The sequence below is a fragment of the Amaranthus tricolor genome, chromosome 17 (genome assembly GCF_026212465.1).
Source record: "Amaranthus tricolor cultivar Red isolate AtriRed21 chromosome 17, ASM2621246v1, whole genome shotgun sequence".
In the NCBI taxonomy this organism is placed as follows: domain Eukaryota; kingdom Viridiplantae; phylum Streptophyta; class Magnoliopsida; order Caryophyllales; family Amaranthaceae; genus Amaranthus; species Amaranthus tricolor.
The window spans coordinates 15125951-15142135 of NC_080063.1; the positions used below are offsets into that span (position 1 = coordinate 15125951).

At 34.3% G+C, this 16185-nt stretch overlaps 3 protein-coding genes and 1 non-coding gene across 10 annotated transcripts; 2 read left to right on the forward strand and 2 right to left on the reverse strand.

Moving 5' to 3' along the window:
- Window positions 1-1755: 1755 nt before the first annotated feature.
- Window positions 1756-5764, reverse strand: LOC130804585 (3-dehydrosphinganine reductase TSC10A-like). Of its 2 annotated transcripts, none has more exons than XM_057669069.1 (4): window positions 5514-5764; window positions 4576-5105; window positions 3495-3642; window positions 1756-2504 (listed from the first exon to the last, which is right to left on the reverse strand). In XM_057669069.1, the coding sequence occupies exons 2-4, from the start codon at window positions 5095-5097 to the stop codon at window positions 2212-2214; spliced, it is 963 nt and encodes a 320-aa protein (XP_057525052.1). In that variant the 5' UTR covers window positions 5098-5105; window positions 5514-5764; the 3' UTR covers window positions 1756-2211. The 2 variants fall into 2 exon arrangements, with proteins under 2 accessions (XP_057525052.1, XP_057525053.1); XM_057669070.1 differs by having other exon boundaries at window positions 4576-5143.
- A 668-nt stretch (window positions 5765-6432) lies between these two features.
- TRNAE-CUC (transfer RNA glutamic acid (anticodon CUC)) lies at window positions 6433-6505 on the forward strand. Its single transcript has one exon. It is a non-coding gene; the product is annotated as a tRNA-Glu (tRNA).
- A 330-nt stretch (window positions 6506-6835) lies between these two features.
- Window positions 6836-7585, forward strand: LOC130804588 (uncharacterized). The gene has a single exon (XM_057669077.1). It carries the CDS (start codon window positions 6836-6838, stop codon window positions 7583-7585), a length of 750 nt encoding a protein of 249 aa, XP_057525060.1.
- A 46-nt stretch (window positions 7586-7631) lies between these two features.
- Window positions 7632-13774, reverse strand: LOC130804586 (pentatricopeptide repeat-containing protein At3g03580-like). Of its 6 annotated transcripts, none has more exons than XM_057669075.1 (4): window positions 11392-13748; window positions 11192-11300; window positions 9641-9854; window positions 7632-8343 (listed from the first exon to the last, which is right to left on the reverse strand). In XM_057669075.1, exon 1 carries the CDS (start codon window positions 13608-13610, stop codon window positions 11523-11525), a length of 2088 nt encoding a protein of 695 aa, XP_057525058.1. In that variant the 5' UTR covers window positions 13611-13748; the 3' UTR covers window positions 7632-8343; window positions 9641-9854; window positions 11192-11300; window positions 11392-11522. The 6 variants fall into 6 exon arrangements, with proteins under 6 accessions (XP_057525058.1, XP_057525057.1, XP_057525055.1 ...); XM_057669074.1 differs by having other exon boundaries at window positions 11368-13748; XM_057669076.1 differs by having other exon boundaries at window positions 7764-8343; window positions 11192-11259; window positions 11368-13774.
- Window positions 13775-16185: the final 2411 nt, after the last annotated feature.

Here is a 16185-nt window from a genome sequence, read left to right on the forward strand (position 1 = left end):
AAAATATTATTTTATTTATTAATTTTTTTAAGTCGCTGTTAGTAACAACAACTTAATGCGTATTAGTTTTCAGTTCTCAATTACTTCCTCATTCTAACCTACGAGATTAAGAAGTTGACCAGTTAATCTTAAAGTCGCTGTTACTAACAGCGACTTAAGGAGTTGACTGGTCAACTCCCTAAGTCGCTGTTAGTAACAGCGATTTATTCCAAGGCTAGGTTTGGATGTACGGACGCTTATTTTGGGAATTAAGTTTTCAAGAAGCTTATTTTTGAAATTAAGTTGTTAAATAATCTTATTTTATTCAAATTTCACTAAAAAGGTAAAATGTTGAAGGTAATGATTAGATAGTTTTTAGACATTTAAGAAAATTTGAAATTAAGAATTTTGAGGTGTAAAAATAATATTTCATATTATTTTATTAATCGATATGTTTTTCTTTTAATTTATTTTAAAAGTTAAAATTTATAACTAATAGAATAATAAAAAAATTAATATAAATAATTTAACATTTTATTAATCCGCTATAAATAATTTCAATTTTAAATTTTATTTTAATAATAATTTAATATTTCACTAGCCATTATACTTTTTGTACCTTTTCTTTCTCTATATAAGAGCCTGTCTTCCTCTTTAGAGCTTACCTCTGTGCCTTTCACTCATCCATCTTTATACTTCCACTATCCAATTCAATTTTCATTTTCATATATCCCAACATCATTTTCTTATTTTGAAAATATCTCATCACCTTCTTTTAATCGCATTTCACATTCATACATTTAAACTCTTTTATAGTATCATCTATAAATTTATTGTTTCTCTCTATATAATATCATATTTGCTACACTAAATAACAAAATATAACTTTCCCTACTTCCCTTAAATACCATTCTCTTTTACTTTGATTTCAATCTCACCGGGAAAAGAGAGAAGTTTTTTTAAATCGTCTTTAGCTACTAGTTCACCTCGATAATTAAAAATCATACAACTTTCGTATGCTAACTTGAACAAGTACAAGCTCTAAGTATGGAAAACACTCTTTCAATCCTTTTGAATTTGCACCATATGACTCAAATATATGAGAACTTTTTGAGTCATATGGTACAAACTCAAATGTATGGGGGAGTTTTGATTTAGTCAAATCTCAACTCATCGGCTTCAACACATCTCAAAGCAAATTATTGAAATAGATAAGATAAATTATTAAAAAAAAAGCACAGAATAAGATGAAAATCAACTTATTTCTAAAAGTAAGCGTCTAATTTCCAAACCTGAGGTTTGATTCTGTTCGCAGTTAGTAACTGCGAACAAGTGCTTAATTTTTTAAAAGGCAAAGAAGCTGTTCGCAGTTGGTAACTGCGAACAAGGCTGTTAGACTTTTTTGACCCTGTTCGCAGTTACTAACAAACCCATTATGCTCGATGGTGTTCGCAGTTAGTAACTGCGAACAGGGTCAAAAAAGTCAGCAGCCCTGTTCCCAGTTACTGCAAACAGCTTCTTTGTCTTTTTAAAAAATTAAGTAACTGCGAACAGAACCAAACCTCAGATTTGAAAATTAGACAATTATTTTTAGAAATAAATTGATTTTTCGTCTTATTTCGTGCTTTTTTTTAATAATTTATCTTATCTATTTCATTTTTTCATCTCAAAGCTCCTTACAAGAAACTTGGATCAAATACATCTGCATAAAACCCGCAGGGTGTTCGACGTAAGATTTATGATTAATCGGAGTCTAAAGACATCAGAAATGCAGTATTTAGCAGTTCATAAAACCTGAATGAACCATCCGATATGGAAGCAACAGCGAAATTCTCTGATACACAATGTACACTAAGAAAATACAAAATCAACATCATCTTGAACTTGATTGCATTCAGCTCTAGTGGAATCGCGACTTTTAGCAGCTTTATGTTCCTAAATCATGAATGCGTTGGATCAGAATACAGAATCAAATCAACATGTGGTTACGGTAATCAAATCGCCACATTGGAATATGGACCAACCGAACAATTCGAACAAGACGGTAGAGACATACTATCCCGATTCATTCATCGTTTTGGACAAGTATAAAAATCTAGATAAAACAGAAAATAAAATGTTGGCTTCAAATAATAATTTCTTGCAAGCGATTGGATTCAATAGCATTTCACGAAATGGTGGCTAAGTAATCGAATAGAAGTAGAACCGGCTAAACCAAGCCACCATGACTTACTATTTCTTCTTGGAGTGCCACTTTTCTATGCTTCCATACCAGTTCCACTGGAAAAACAGAGCTACAAGACGTACAATACCAACAAAAACCACTTCTACAAAAGCCATCAGATACGATCTCTGTGGAGACAGACCGGCAGTAACTATAGACAGTAATAGCCCCTCAAGGTTGCAAGGGATGATAAAAGAGCCTCTTTTTATACCATCAATACTTTTCTTTGCAACTTCATCAGCTTTCATCATTCCAGAAGAACCTGCTATAACAGTTGTCATCTCGGGTCGCCTCTTGTTTTCTGCAACAGGATTTAAAGTGCATAAAATATAAGCCCAATCAAAAATGTCTATTGAAGGCTGGGGGCTACAAAAACTGAATCTTGAAAGCACCCTAAAAACTGTACAGTCGAGAAAAGACAAATGAACCACCAAGTCCGACCATAGTTTTTGAAACCATACTCAAATTGATACAACCTTTATATCACAGGAAAAACCGAATCCAAAAATCCTGCTTTGGGTAGGCTATTGTCATATCTCATCTTTCTTTTATTTTTTATAAATCCATATCTAGTCAAATCCTCCCTGAAGTCTAATGACTTACGATCATTGTGCTAAAACCTTCAATTCAACTCAAATTGATCAATACCATGTGTGCTAGCTCTTGATCTTGCTCAAACGCACATTATAACAATTTGGGTCACTATAGCTGAACCTCTTAAACCTTTAAGTGAAGATATGGTCAAACGTGGGATATTCAAAAATTAAAAAATTGGACCACCCGACAATGGTTTTTTTTTTCCTAAATATTTGGGTTTATTCGACATTAAGGACCAAAACTCACCAAGTTTAAACTTTGAAGTTTCAACATTAATTACCAAAATGTGGGTCTAGTTATACTATGACATATAGATGCTGCACAGCTCAAAAGTCGTTATCATGATGTCAGAGCGGAAATAATGACTATATTATACAACGAAGTCAAAATCCAAAACTAGCCTGTTACATAGAAATACGATCACCTTCCAGCATTGACAGACAAAGCTCAAAATACTTGAGAAGATGGAAAGATGCAAAGAAACATGACCATGACACTATTTCTCTTAAAACGATTCTTCAGAAGAAAATTGTTGCATAGGATATTTTGACAGAACACTGTATTTACCATCAAAAAAATTAGTTTTCCAACCAATACTTTCAAGATAAGTTAACCACCCTCAATCCCTTACCAATGTCAAAATAAGTACCATAGCCTTAAGATCATGCACATAACAGAATTCTGGTAAACAAACCTTCTTCTAAACCAGGAGTGTCAGTATCTGGAGGAAATATCAGCGAGACATGGATATCATCTGCAATCACTTCCTGCTGCAGTGCTTCAGCCACACCGCGAAGTGCAAACTTACTAGCTGAGTAGGCTGTATAACCATAAATTCCCACCTATATGGCAACATAACAATAAACCTTAAGAAAGCACATGTACCATTTTGAATTTCATAGTCAAAACCACATTGCCATAAAAAATTTTATTAGATATAAGACAATAGTGACGAGACAACTAAAAGCCATCGAGTTTCAATGATGAAGTATTCCTATGGGTTCATCAACCACTTCTGATTTTTGAAGTAAAAGGAGACTTTAAAATTACTTCAAAGTCTTTGTCAGCTACTTAGGGAAATAGAAAGAACACTAAAAAAACATAAATATCTAGAAAATTATTATCTATTCTTCATATTAGGTAAACAATGAGATGAACAAAAGGCTAAATTTTAAATTGAGCAACAATAGGGGAGAAAATGAAAGAAACAATAAAGAGTCTTACTCCTCTTGCCTTGCAAAACGCTTACAACAATATATGTCAAATTATTAATACCAAAAACTTGAATGAGTAAAACATCGAAAATTGAATACTAAAAAGGATAAAAGCAACCTGTCAAATGTTAATTGTTAATTGGTTATTGAAAAACATTAATTCATTTCCCCAATGCCACAACATTGCATGTCTAAGCGAGTTTTTGGGGCTTCAGACGTATGCAACCTTATACAGTAAAAAGAAGTTTGATTCCAGTTGATCCTTAATTGCATACATCAACTTATTAAAAGTTTTGAATGCAACCACAATGCAACAGGTTATTTCTCATGCAAGACATTTCAAAAGCACAGTTATTCACAAAGTTAATCATTACACTTTCATAATCAATTTACCACAACAAGTTTAGTTCATAATCATCAAAAAAAGGTAGAATTTTAATCTAACTCAACATTAGGAGAACACCTTAAACACACAAAACTATGCCATTATCAATTACCAAACAGTGAATTTCATGTAACTAAATAGAAGGATATGACTAAAAAAACAATAATTTATCTAACCTGACCAGCTTGAGAAGACATGATGGCAATAGAAGCAGGACCACGAGATTTACGATCTTTCTTCATCATCGGCAAAGCAGCTTTAATCAGATGGAAAGTTCCCATCACATTGACATCAATCATGAACTTAATTTCATCCAACGGCTGAATTTCCATCTCTTGAGGAACAAAAACCCCTTGATTACACACCAATATATCAATAGGGCCAGCATCTTCAATTGCCTTCTTCACACTATTGAAATGCCTTACATCAGCACTGAAGATACTGACCTCGGCACCAGAAGCAAGCTGGATTGCTTCCTTCGCGTCTTCAAGTTTACGAAGGTCACGTGCTAATATGGAAACCCTTGCACCCTCTGAGGCGAAGCGGTGAGCCAGGGCTAGACCAATGCCGCTTGATCCGCCAGTAATGAAGACATGGCGATTTTTGATTGGAACTGTGACTGGGCGAGGGCGAACTATGACATAAAGGAGGAGGAGCAAAGAGAGTGGGAGGAGAACAAGGAGAGAAATGAAGACCATGTTTTGGACTGCAAATGTGATAGCTTTCAAAGATTCACTAAAAATGCTGGAAATAATTATTTCACTATTCAGATGTTTTCACAAAGAGGTAAAGTTAAAATCCCCAAAATCAATACTCTACAATACAGCAACAAAAAAAAAATATTTCCTCAAATTCTTCCGTTTCCAGGAAAAATTGGCAAAAATAGAATCAAATTCAACATAATCATGAATCATGATTCATGAAACAAGAAAGAAAGGTTAATGCTTAAAGAAGCTACGATTGAACAAATCTGAATTGCAATTCAAATAAAATGCAATGATAATAATAGATTAGCAAGTCATAAACATCAATAGAAAGAACAGATCTAACATAATTGAAATCGAGAATTAACGAATAAAAAAAAATGAAAAAAGAGTGAGTGTAGCAGTAACACCTGAAAAGCGATGTTGTAGAGCAGCAGCGAGGAAGAGGGAATGAGAAAATCGGAAACTCGAGAAATTAATGTTTTTTCTTTAATTAATTTAATTAATGAAGAAACTGTAATATAATTAAAACATATCATTCACCCATTATAATAATCTCATTTATCGAGTATTTTTCAATAATTTTATTTTTAATAATTATTTGTTTCCAAAATATCCGATGTGGGAGAGGGGTATAGAGATAGACTATAGTGTGGTGGACTAGTGGTTCAAGAGAACAAATACATAGCATAGGTTAGATTATTAAATAATAATCTAAAAAATAGCGGATAATTGAAATGTTAGATTATTTTCGATAATTTTTCATTCACTAATTAATTATCTTTATTGTATTTATGACCCGTTTGGTTTGTGATAATAAACGGTGGTAATGGGAATGAAAAACTTGTGTAATTTTGGTTGAAAAATCTCTTAGCTACTTTGATGGCCAAGCATGTCCAACTTCAATCATCTCTTTTTCTTCATAAAGTTCATTCCAATGCATTACCATTAGGAGAGGTGGCATTAGGTGTTAATGAAAATTTGTAAACAAAAAAACTTTTTTGTGATCAAAGTTTCATTACCATTTGAATAACATAAAACTTTTGATGAAATTTTACACTATAAATTATTTTCATTACCACTATTTAGTATCATTAACCAAACGGACTGTTAGTATATTTTATTCATAAAAAATTTAATTAGATTTTAGGAGGGATGAAGACAACAAATTAAATGGGCCAAAATGTCCTTTTGATTAAAAAGTAAGCAAGATAAGGCGAGACAGGACGAGATAAATATTGATTAATTAATTAATTAATTAATGTTAAATTATAGCTGAAATGTTAGTAGTAACATTTGTTAATAAAATACTACACAAGCTAACAACAATCCGTTGTAGTCTAGTTGGTTAGGATACTCGGCTCTCACCCGAGAGACCCGGGTTCAAGTCCCGGCAACGGAATGTTTTTTAATAAACTTTTGGATTTTGGGTAAAGATAACGTGCCGTATAGTAGTCAACTTAAAAAAACACATACAAGACAAGGTTTAGAATTTTTGAAGCTTGTTACTTATACGTTTGATTATAGTATTTACATTATTATGCACTTTTCCCCTTTTTCCCCTTTTCCTATTCATTACTAAAAGCAATCTCCAACCAAGCACATACCCCCTAAAATCATCCAAAGTATCTCTTCAAAATCTTCTCACAAAACCTCCTCTTAAGTCTCATTTCCATCTCCTCTTGCAATAACAATTAACAAGCCTACCTTGCCCTTACACCATCTACCTTCCATGGAGCCAACTTACGTCGTTGGGCAATCAACATCGGACCACACCCACGAAAGCCAACCCTCCACTCGATTTCATCCCACGCAAGCTTTCACAGATAGAATTATACGAGCTTTAAGCAATCGTTTACTTTTGCTTTATAGGTCAGACCCAAACTTTTATGTATTAGGTGCAACAAGTAATGTGTATGTTGTCAATGTATCAACCAGTCTTGTATGTACGTGCCCTGATCGCACAACCCCATGTAAGCACATTTTGTTTGTGCTTATCAAAGTCCTTGGGGTCCCCTTAGATGACACATGCTTAAGGAGGCGGACGCTAAGGCCTAGTCAAGTGACTCGACTCTTGGCCAATCCTAGCTCTATCGACGCCCTTGCAGGCCCTACGCTTCGTGAAAGGTTCCATCAAGCGTTTTTCCGCCAAAGAGAGCTTCATGGTCGCGAACACGCCCCTTGTAGTAACGTCGAGGAGGGTGCCACTTGCCCGATTTGCCTCGAGGAGATGGGGAAGCAAGGTGAGAAATTGGTTGCTTGTGGAACATGTAGGAATGCACTACATGAAGAATGCTTGATGACTTGGAAAAGGACTCAAAGAAGAAGATCTATTAGGTGTGTGATTTGTAGGTCAAGATGGAGAAATAGGGCAGATCAAGACAAGTATTTGAACTTGGCTGCTTATGTCAATGAAGATGATCATATGGCTATTGAAAGAACAAGTAATAGTAATAGTACTAGTTGTCATGAATTGCAATGAAAAATGAAAATAATTTGGAACATCATCAATTCTTTTCTTTTATTTGTACATAATTCCAAGTGATTGTACAAATTCATGTAATGTTGTCGTCTAATCTAGATCGCTCTTCAAAATAAAAGCAATGAAGCATTTTATACGAATTATTCGTGTTTTTTCGACTTACAACTAGTGTATAGACTCGCAAAAGTATAAATACAATCAGAAGTTGTATAAATACGATCCTTAGTCCTTACTATTCATTTCTCTAGATCGAAAAAAGTATCTACCACCTAATGTTCGAATTCAATATACGCTCACTTTTCGAATCAAGTCGCTGTTTATGCACATTGCGGAAAAAAGCGCAAGCAGACCCATCTGCCAGAAATCTAGACCACCACTGCTGTAGATTCATCAGGTACGGAGTTGAGAGTTCTGCCCTTATTTTGGTGTAATTATCAACTGAATAAACTGCAGATATCATATTCTGTAGTCTATCCAACTAAATGCCTTCGATTATCCACATTGTAGTCTACAAGAAAGCCGTTTTCCAACCACTCGTTGAATTTTTGTTGATCAAGAAGAAACCAGCATCAAGAAGATCATCACAGTATCGTAAACCCTGAACATTAACATGATCATTTGTTGTGGTGAGCAGTGACAGTCGAGGAAACATCGTCAAGTTCTGGTGATTGCCGTGAATCTTGTCTATGCACTACAATTGCTGCTCAACTTCATAGTCTTCCTCCCTTCTCGAGAATAAAGTTCCATTTTTTAACTCACTACAAAAAACAGGGTATAACATATCCTATTAGGGTTTTAAAGTGGTGAATCACTTATAAATCAGAGCTCATAAGAGTGTGAGGCTGATTATTTAGGACCACAAAAGAAAACAAAAAACATTCATAAGCTTATGCAACAGGCTGCGGAAATTGTTGGAAAATAACCCACATGTGATCCTATGTCAAAGAATTAGAGAGAGGTTGACTAACATATATACTTGATGGGCTACTCCTCCTAATACCAATTGGTTTTAGGGTGGAACCTTATCGGGTTTGTGTGCAGTCAACTCTCTTCTTATGTGGGTTTTGTTGTGTATAAGCCCAATAACATATTTATCATGGTATCAAAGCTGATGGTTTCCGATTAAGTGGAAACAAAATTAACGATTTCATGAAACATATTATGTTCAGATTTCAGAGTGAGCCATCTGATGTGAGGAGTTAGAAGACCTACAAAGATAGACAGCCGGGTCAGTGACGGAATTGACCTAATCGACCAAGGGTTATTATTATTATTATCCTTATCGGTTATCACTATAAAATATCTATAAAAAGCCACATTTATTTTTGAAACAAAAATTTAGTTGTAATAATAGTAAGCTAAAAGAGTTTTTCAAGTCTTAATGTGGAACAATAACCCCAAACCTGAAAATTGACAGAACAGAAGGTCCTAAAAAGAAACATGGACGTGAAACTCAAAGAAACAAATCAAAACAGATACGGTCAGGTTTTTGAGAAGAATCAAGAAATGACAGGTCTAAGAGTTAGCTAAAAATTGGAAGATGAATTTAAAAGAGGCATAGTCCTTGTTGTTCACCATACTTTTCTTTGAGCTTTAAGGGAAATTTTAATGGACAGTGCTACTGCTAGGATGAGATAAACGAAAACATTCAATCAACCTTAGCATTACTTCCTAAGAAATGGGGATGTGGCTTGTACAAAAGACCCACACCAGAGGAGAGTTGACTACACACAACCCGATGATGTTCCATTCTAAAACCAATTAACCAATTGGTTTTAGAACGGAACCTCATCTGGTTTGTGTGTAGTCAACTTTCCTCTTATACGGGCCTTGTTGTGTACAAGCTCAATAACAAATTAATCATGATATCAGAGCCGAAGTTTTCCAATCAACTGGAAACAAAAAAAAAAACTCAGTCTTCTATAAAAAAAACTAATGTGGAGTGTTGGAAAATCACCCACATATGATCCCACATCGAAGTGGGTCTTGTGTACAAGCCCAAATTTATCAGTTGGCAGATCAGAACAGAAACTAAGGAAACTGCAAAACATTTACCTGCACCAAGGCCTGTAATCCTTCATGCTCCAAATAGGAATTTAAACATTGACGCATGATCTCAACTATCCAGAATCAGAAGATGACCACCGACCAAAAGAGCAACAGCTGCAGCCCAGATTTCAGAAGGTACAAAGGGAAATTAAGCTGAAACAGCTCCCAGCTCAAGGCAACACTTTGTCAGTTGATAATTGCATAGTGTAAAGGAGATTATCTGTTGGTAAATACACCAGAGACAAAGGCACAAAATGAGCTCATAGATAAGCACATAAAATCGTTGTCACATGAACTAGGAGGTAGAAAGCAAGCTCCACAATCTTTCTTCAAACTCTTCAGTAAGGAAAGGTGATAGGTTAGATTTGATGTAGCAGAGACTAGCTTTGTCTACAAATATAGCATAAGATATGCTAAATTTATTAACAGGCTTGTACACAACAAAACCTGCATAATAAAAGAGTTGACTGCATATAAACCCAATGAGGTTCCATCCTAAAACCAATTGGTATTAGAAAGAGTAGCCCATTAAGTATACATGTTAGTCAACCTCTCTCTAATTCTTCAATGTAGGATCACATGTGGATTATTTTCCAACAAGATAATCTACAATTAAATTTTTGTCTAGGGGGTCATCAAAAGTGCTCTAAAAAATATGAGACTAATGACTATCAAGAAGAGTTTATGATGGCTTCCATGTCTTTTGGAGGTGAAAATGAGAAATTTTACGATAACATGAAAGTGATGGATCCATCACAAAGTAGAAAGGCATGCAACCTCAATCTTGGATTGTCCTTATTCAGGCCTGCTATTCACAAAACAGATCATTATTACTTATTTTCCAACTGAGTCGATGTTTCAAGATGAGACATGGAACAACACTCCGAGAAGTCATTAAATATCATTTGAGAATGTTTGACACGGCTAGTGGACCTAGTTATCAAGTTGTGACAAGTCCATAGGCCACAAAGAAGTTTCAGTAATAATTGCTGGCTCAACAATACAAATAGATCACGAACACACAATTCTAGATCATAATGTTCATGGTACTAGCCTCAGAAATTTGGGAGTCTTCGGGTGGTTCAAATTTTATGGAACTAAAGCAATCAAGGGAGGAATCAATACCGTGATGGTGGTGAAGTTCCAAGTTTGGCTGGCCAAATCAATTAACGGGATCAGGGGATAACTCCAAAGCTGGAAGCCCATTTAGTTACTTGACAAGAGTAATAAGACAATTAGATTGAATCCCCTCTCAGGAGTGTATAATATAATCTTGAAAAAACTCTGATGAAATACGTATGCGACAGTTTGGCATTTTTTTAATCACTCACAGGGGGGTAAGATGCACTAGGCTCTAACTATTCTCATCGTCATCATAATAGCAGTTACTGTTCTGTTTCTACATTTCCATTTTCCAGATTGTTGATTGCATAAAGCATATGCACTATTATGCATGCATCTCTTAGTCTTTCATCACATGTTTCAGCTGATAAGAGGAATTTTCAACAAGAGCAACTAAATCTTGTTACTTAATCACAAGCAAAATTTGAAATTTACCAGTTTCAGATACTGCAGAATTCATCTTGCCTCTCAGACTACATGACTCCAGAAAAATAATCAACCTCCTATGCAGATTCAGATAGCACATTCAATTGTAAACAATACCCTGAAATAAATATAAATTTTTCAACTGAAATGATAGTCTAAATTAAATGTGTAGATATAGTATATACCAGCTGTAGGAGCCATTTCCTCACTTTTTTTTCCAACTTCATAATGCCAGAAAATGCAATCAATTATCATAATTCTTTGATATCTTGAAAGTGGAATGAGACTCCAGAAGACAATAACGAAAGAATCCATTTGACATAACCCACAACATCAATCACTAAGCTTCAATCCAGCTGCACCCAGGTTCCTTCACAGCATCTGCCATCTTCATAGAATCCCTTGTTTTTTCAACTTCTGACCAACACTGTTTGGATGCATATATGTTGGAGAGAATGGTATAAGCGGAGGAATCATCGGGTTTTAGATTCAAACAATACTTTGCTACTCGAGAAGCAACATCAAAAACTCTGTGCGCTTCACAAGAAGTAAGGAGAGATTTCCATAACGCAAGCTCCTCTTTATAGGGTGAATTAAGAAGAAATACTTCTGCCTCGCCAATATAACCAGAATGACCGAGCAGATTCACCATACATGAGTAGTGCTCTGCAGAGGGCGAAATCCTATAGTAGCTTTTCATTAGTTGGTAATAGTGCTTGCCTTCTTGAACCATTCCTGCATGGTAACAAGCAAGGAGAACCCCAACAAAGGTTACTGAAGTAGGCATGACCCCACATAATATCATTTCATGGAATAGATTTAGTGCTTCGTCTGAGAAACCATTTCGAGCATAACCTGTTATCATAGAGTTCCAAGTGACATCATTTTTTTCTGGCATCTCATAAAACACTTTTTTTGCATCTTCTACAATGCCACATTTGGAGTACATGTCAATCAGTGCACTTCCAACAAATATATGGTTGTTCAATCCTACTTTGAACACATGTCCATGCAGGAGTCTGCCTTGAGAAACAGCTGCAAGGCTAGCTGCAGCCTTGATGACACTAGAAGAAGAAAATTCATCTGCTTTTTCTGACAGATTGTGCATTGTGCAGAAGACCTCGAGGGCTTTGGTATGTTCATTGTTTTGAACAAGTCCTGTCATAATCGCCGTCCAGGAGACAATATTACTCCCTTGTGCAGTCTCAAATGCTTTTATCGCTGATTTGGCAAGCCCAAACTTCGAATAGAAATTAACAATTGAGTTTCTCACTAAAACATCTCGATCCCACCCAAGCTTAATTAAAACTGAGTGAACTTGTTCCCCAACAACATAGACAGCAGATGCTACGGAAGATGTGATAAGACCAATAAAAGTGCACGCATCGGGTTTCATTTCTTCAAGACTCTGCAGTATTTTATAACTTCTAAGAGCATTTTCATGATCACCAGCTATACCATAGCCTGTAATTAGCGCATTATATGATATTACATTCTTTTTTCCCATCTCTGAGAAAGCTCTTTCAGCATCAGTCATGATCAGAAACTTGGAGTACATATCAACAACTGCCGTACCCAAATAAACATCTAATAGGAAGCCAAATTTCAAAGCTTTAGCATGAAGTTTTCTACCAAGTGTCTCATCAGGCATCACACATGAAGCATCTATAACAGCCGAAAAGGTGGTATAATTAGGACAAAGTCCTTGCTTTTCCATTTCAAAGAATAATTCAATTGCTTCTTCTTCATAACCATTTTGGGCATATCCAGTAATCATAGTATTCCACACTACAACATCCATAGTGCCCAACTGATCAAACACAGCGCGAGCACTACCCAACTCTTTATATTTCGAATACATACCAACTAGAGAGCTACCCACAAAAGCATCAGAATCGAAACCAAGTTTAATTGCATAACTATGCACAGATTTACCAAATCTAGAACAACCCAAATGAGCACAAGCATTAAGAACACTAACAACACTAAAATCACTAACAAAACCTCTGAAATGAATAAACCCATTTACCATTCCATAAAACAACCTACAAGCTTCCTTACTAAACCCAATTTGTGCATACTTAGCTATCATTAAATTACACACAACCTCATCTCGTTCAGGCATTTCATCAAACAGTTGGCGAGCATCACTAATTCGACAAAAACTAGAGTACATAGAAATTAACCCACCAGACAAAAAGAGCTGATTTAGATACCCTTTTTTGAGTATTAAACTATGCAAGCTTAAACCAACTGATTTGTTGAGTGATTGAGTGCAGACAGTTAAAGTGGTTGAGAAAGTGAATTCATTTGGTTCGATACCTGCGTTTCTCATCTTTAAAAACAAAGACAGTGCTCTTTGAAATGATCCTTTCCTTGAATAAGATTGGATTTTTGATGTCCAGTGTACCACATTTTCACAAAACATCCTTGGATTTTTCAATAGTAGTTACATTCCTTTGTCTTAACTTTTGCCCTGCTGCAAAAGGCTGTTTGTTCTTCGCATAAGGGTGACTCTTGTTCTTGCAGTTGCAGTCGTGCTGGTAGGGAAAATAAAGCAGATTATGACCCGACTCCAGAAATACAAGTCTGGTCTCCCGTGGAAAATTTGAAAAAAAGAATAAGATGTTTAACGACTTAATTCCAAAAATAAGCTTCGTAAAAAATTAATTTCCAAAATAAGCGTTCGTATATTTAAACCAAGGCTTGGTGTAAATCGGTGTTACTAACAGCGAAAGACAAAAAAAAATAAATAAATAAAAGCCATAAGTCGCTATTACTAACAGCGACTTAAGGAATTGACTAACAACGACTTTAAAGTTAACTGATCAACTCCTTAATCTCGTAAGCTGGAATGAAGAAGTAACTGAGAACTAAAAACTTAAAACGCATTAAGTCGCTGTTACTCACAGCGACTTAAAAAAATAAAAAATATTTTTTTTTTTTAAATCGTTGTTAGTAAGAGTGACTTACTCCAAAGCTAGGTTTGGATGTACGGACGCTTATTTTGGGAATTAAGTTTTCACGAAGCTTATTTTTGAAATTAAGTTGTTAAAACATCTTATTTTATTCAAATTTTCGTCTCCGGTGTTTAAGTTTACAATTGTTTTGATCCACCATGAAGAAATTAGGATCCTTTTTTTTTAGTGGAAAGAAATTAGGATCCTAATTGTCTATTAATAATGAGATTGGGTCTTTCAGAATATCCTTAACCACAACCACGATAAAAACTGCATAAAAACCATTGCAGTGCACGGATTTTTAAATACGTTAATATTTTATAAAATTTTATATTGCAAATCACACTTTACATTTTTTCTAATTTAAAATTGTAATTATGATAGTCTAACAATATAAATGACGTGATTTTAATGATCAATTAATTGAATATTATGTCATTTTAGTTTTAAATAACAATTGATGAAAAAAGGGGTTATTATGTACTTCAAGTAATTTATTATTAAACTGCTGTATAATTTTATACATAGTGGTAATTTTGCAGTATAATTTTCAAAATTGTGTAATTCCAATTATACCGGAATAAATATAATTTATTCTGTAGTATAATTTTCTACGCGGTGTAATTCCAGAATTTTATCAGACAATATATACAATGTTCTACAGAGTACATTATATATTTTCCATTATAATTTTTTAAACAGTGCATTTTATATACAACTGTGTAATTGGAATAATTGTGATTTATTTGCATCTATTAATGTAGGAGTTTTTCCGAAAATATAAATTTGTAAATATAGTAAGTGTAAAAAATGCAAATCAGTCAAATTCTATTAATACTAACCAATGAAAAAAGACAAATACCATGCTTACAATTAAATTTCCTTTTCACTATTATATAATAAAATTAATAAAATATATGATGTCTAATTATTTATTTCATTACATATATTTGATATTTATTTTATTTTTTCATAAAATCTTCAAAGAAACAGTCTTTTCGTGAGACCGTTCTTTTGGGTCAGCCAAAATAATTTTTAAAAAGAAAGTGACTGTTTTAAAAACAAACTGCGGAAAAAAAATTGAAAACTTTTGAAAACAAACACGCGCTTTACTACTCCTCTCGTCATTTATCAATATCATTTTTATCATTTGGGTGTGTTTAGATGAAAGAAAATGGAGGAAAATGAAAGGGGAAATCCAAATCATTGAAAATGAAGGAGGGATTATATATATAATTTTGGTTAAGGTCTCAATCTCTCCAAAGTTCGAAAGATTAAAAAAAAAAAAAAAACTCTTATTTTCTTTCCTTTATGTTCTCTTTTTTTCTTAAACAAAGTAGAATTATTTTCCTTTCATTTTTTTAGTCTTTCTTCTCCTTCCTGGCTTCCTCCTTCCCTTACCCTTCTGTTATGGTATTTGCAGTAGGTATTTATATTTATATTACGTTTTGTGTTGCACCGTTGATAAAAGCTATTTTTATAAACTGCAAACCAAGAAGAGGTTTAGTTAACTTCAACGTAAGATATGAGTTGATTAGAAAAGGCCTACGAAAGAGAAGAAAAACGCAACTAAAAAGAGCAATAAAATGTGTTTCAAAGAAGAAAAGTTGTTGCTCTATAAATATTATGATGAACTTTTTTGTTTAGAAAAGACCATAAGCATTAAAAGATATAAAATAAAATTAGTGAAAAAGCAATAAAATGTGTTTTGAAAAAGACAATTGGCGTAAAGTAGGTAAGATTATAAACATTAAAAATATTAAATTTAGTATGATTAAAAGAATCTTTTCCCATATTGCTAAAAAAAAATAATTTCCACTTTGCATTATGTGGGAAAGTATTTCCCACAATACCGTCCACGTGGAATTTTGTTTTTTTTTTATTTTTCAGACAAAACCGCCACTTGAGATGGCGATTTGCCTTATGCATTAAACCGCCACATGAAGTAGCGGTTTGGTCAAGGCAAACTGCCATCTCATGTGGCGCTTTGGTCCCTGGTAAACCGCCACTTCATGTGGCGGTTTGCTTGTGGCCTAAAACTTT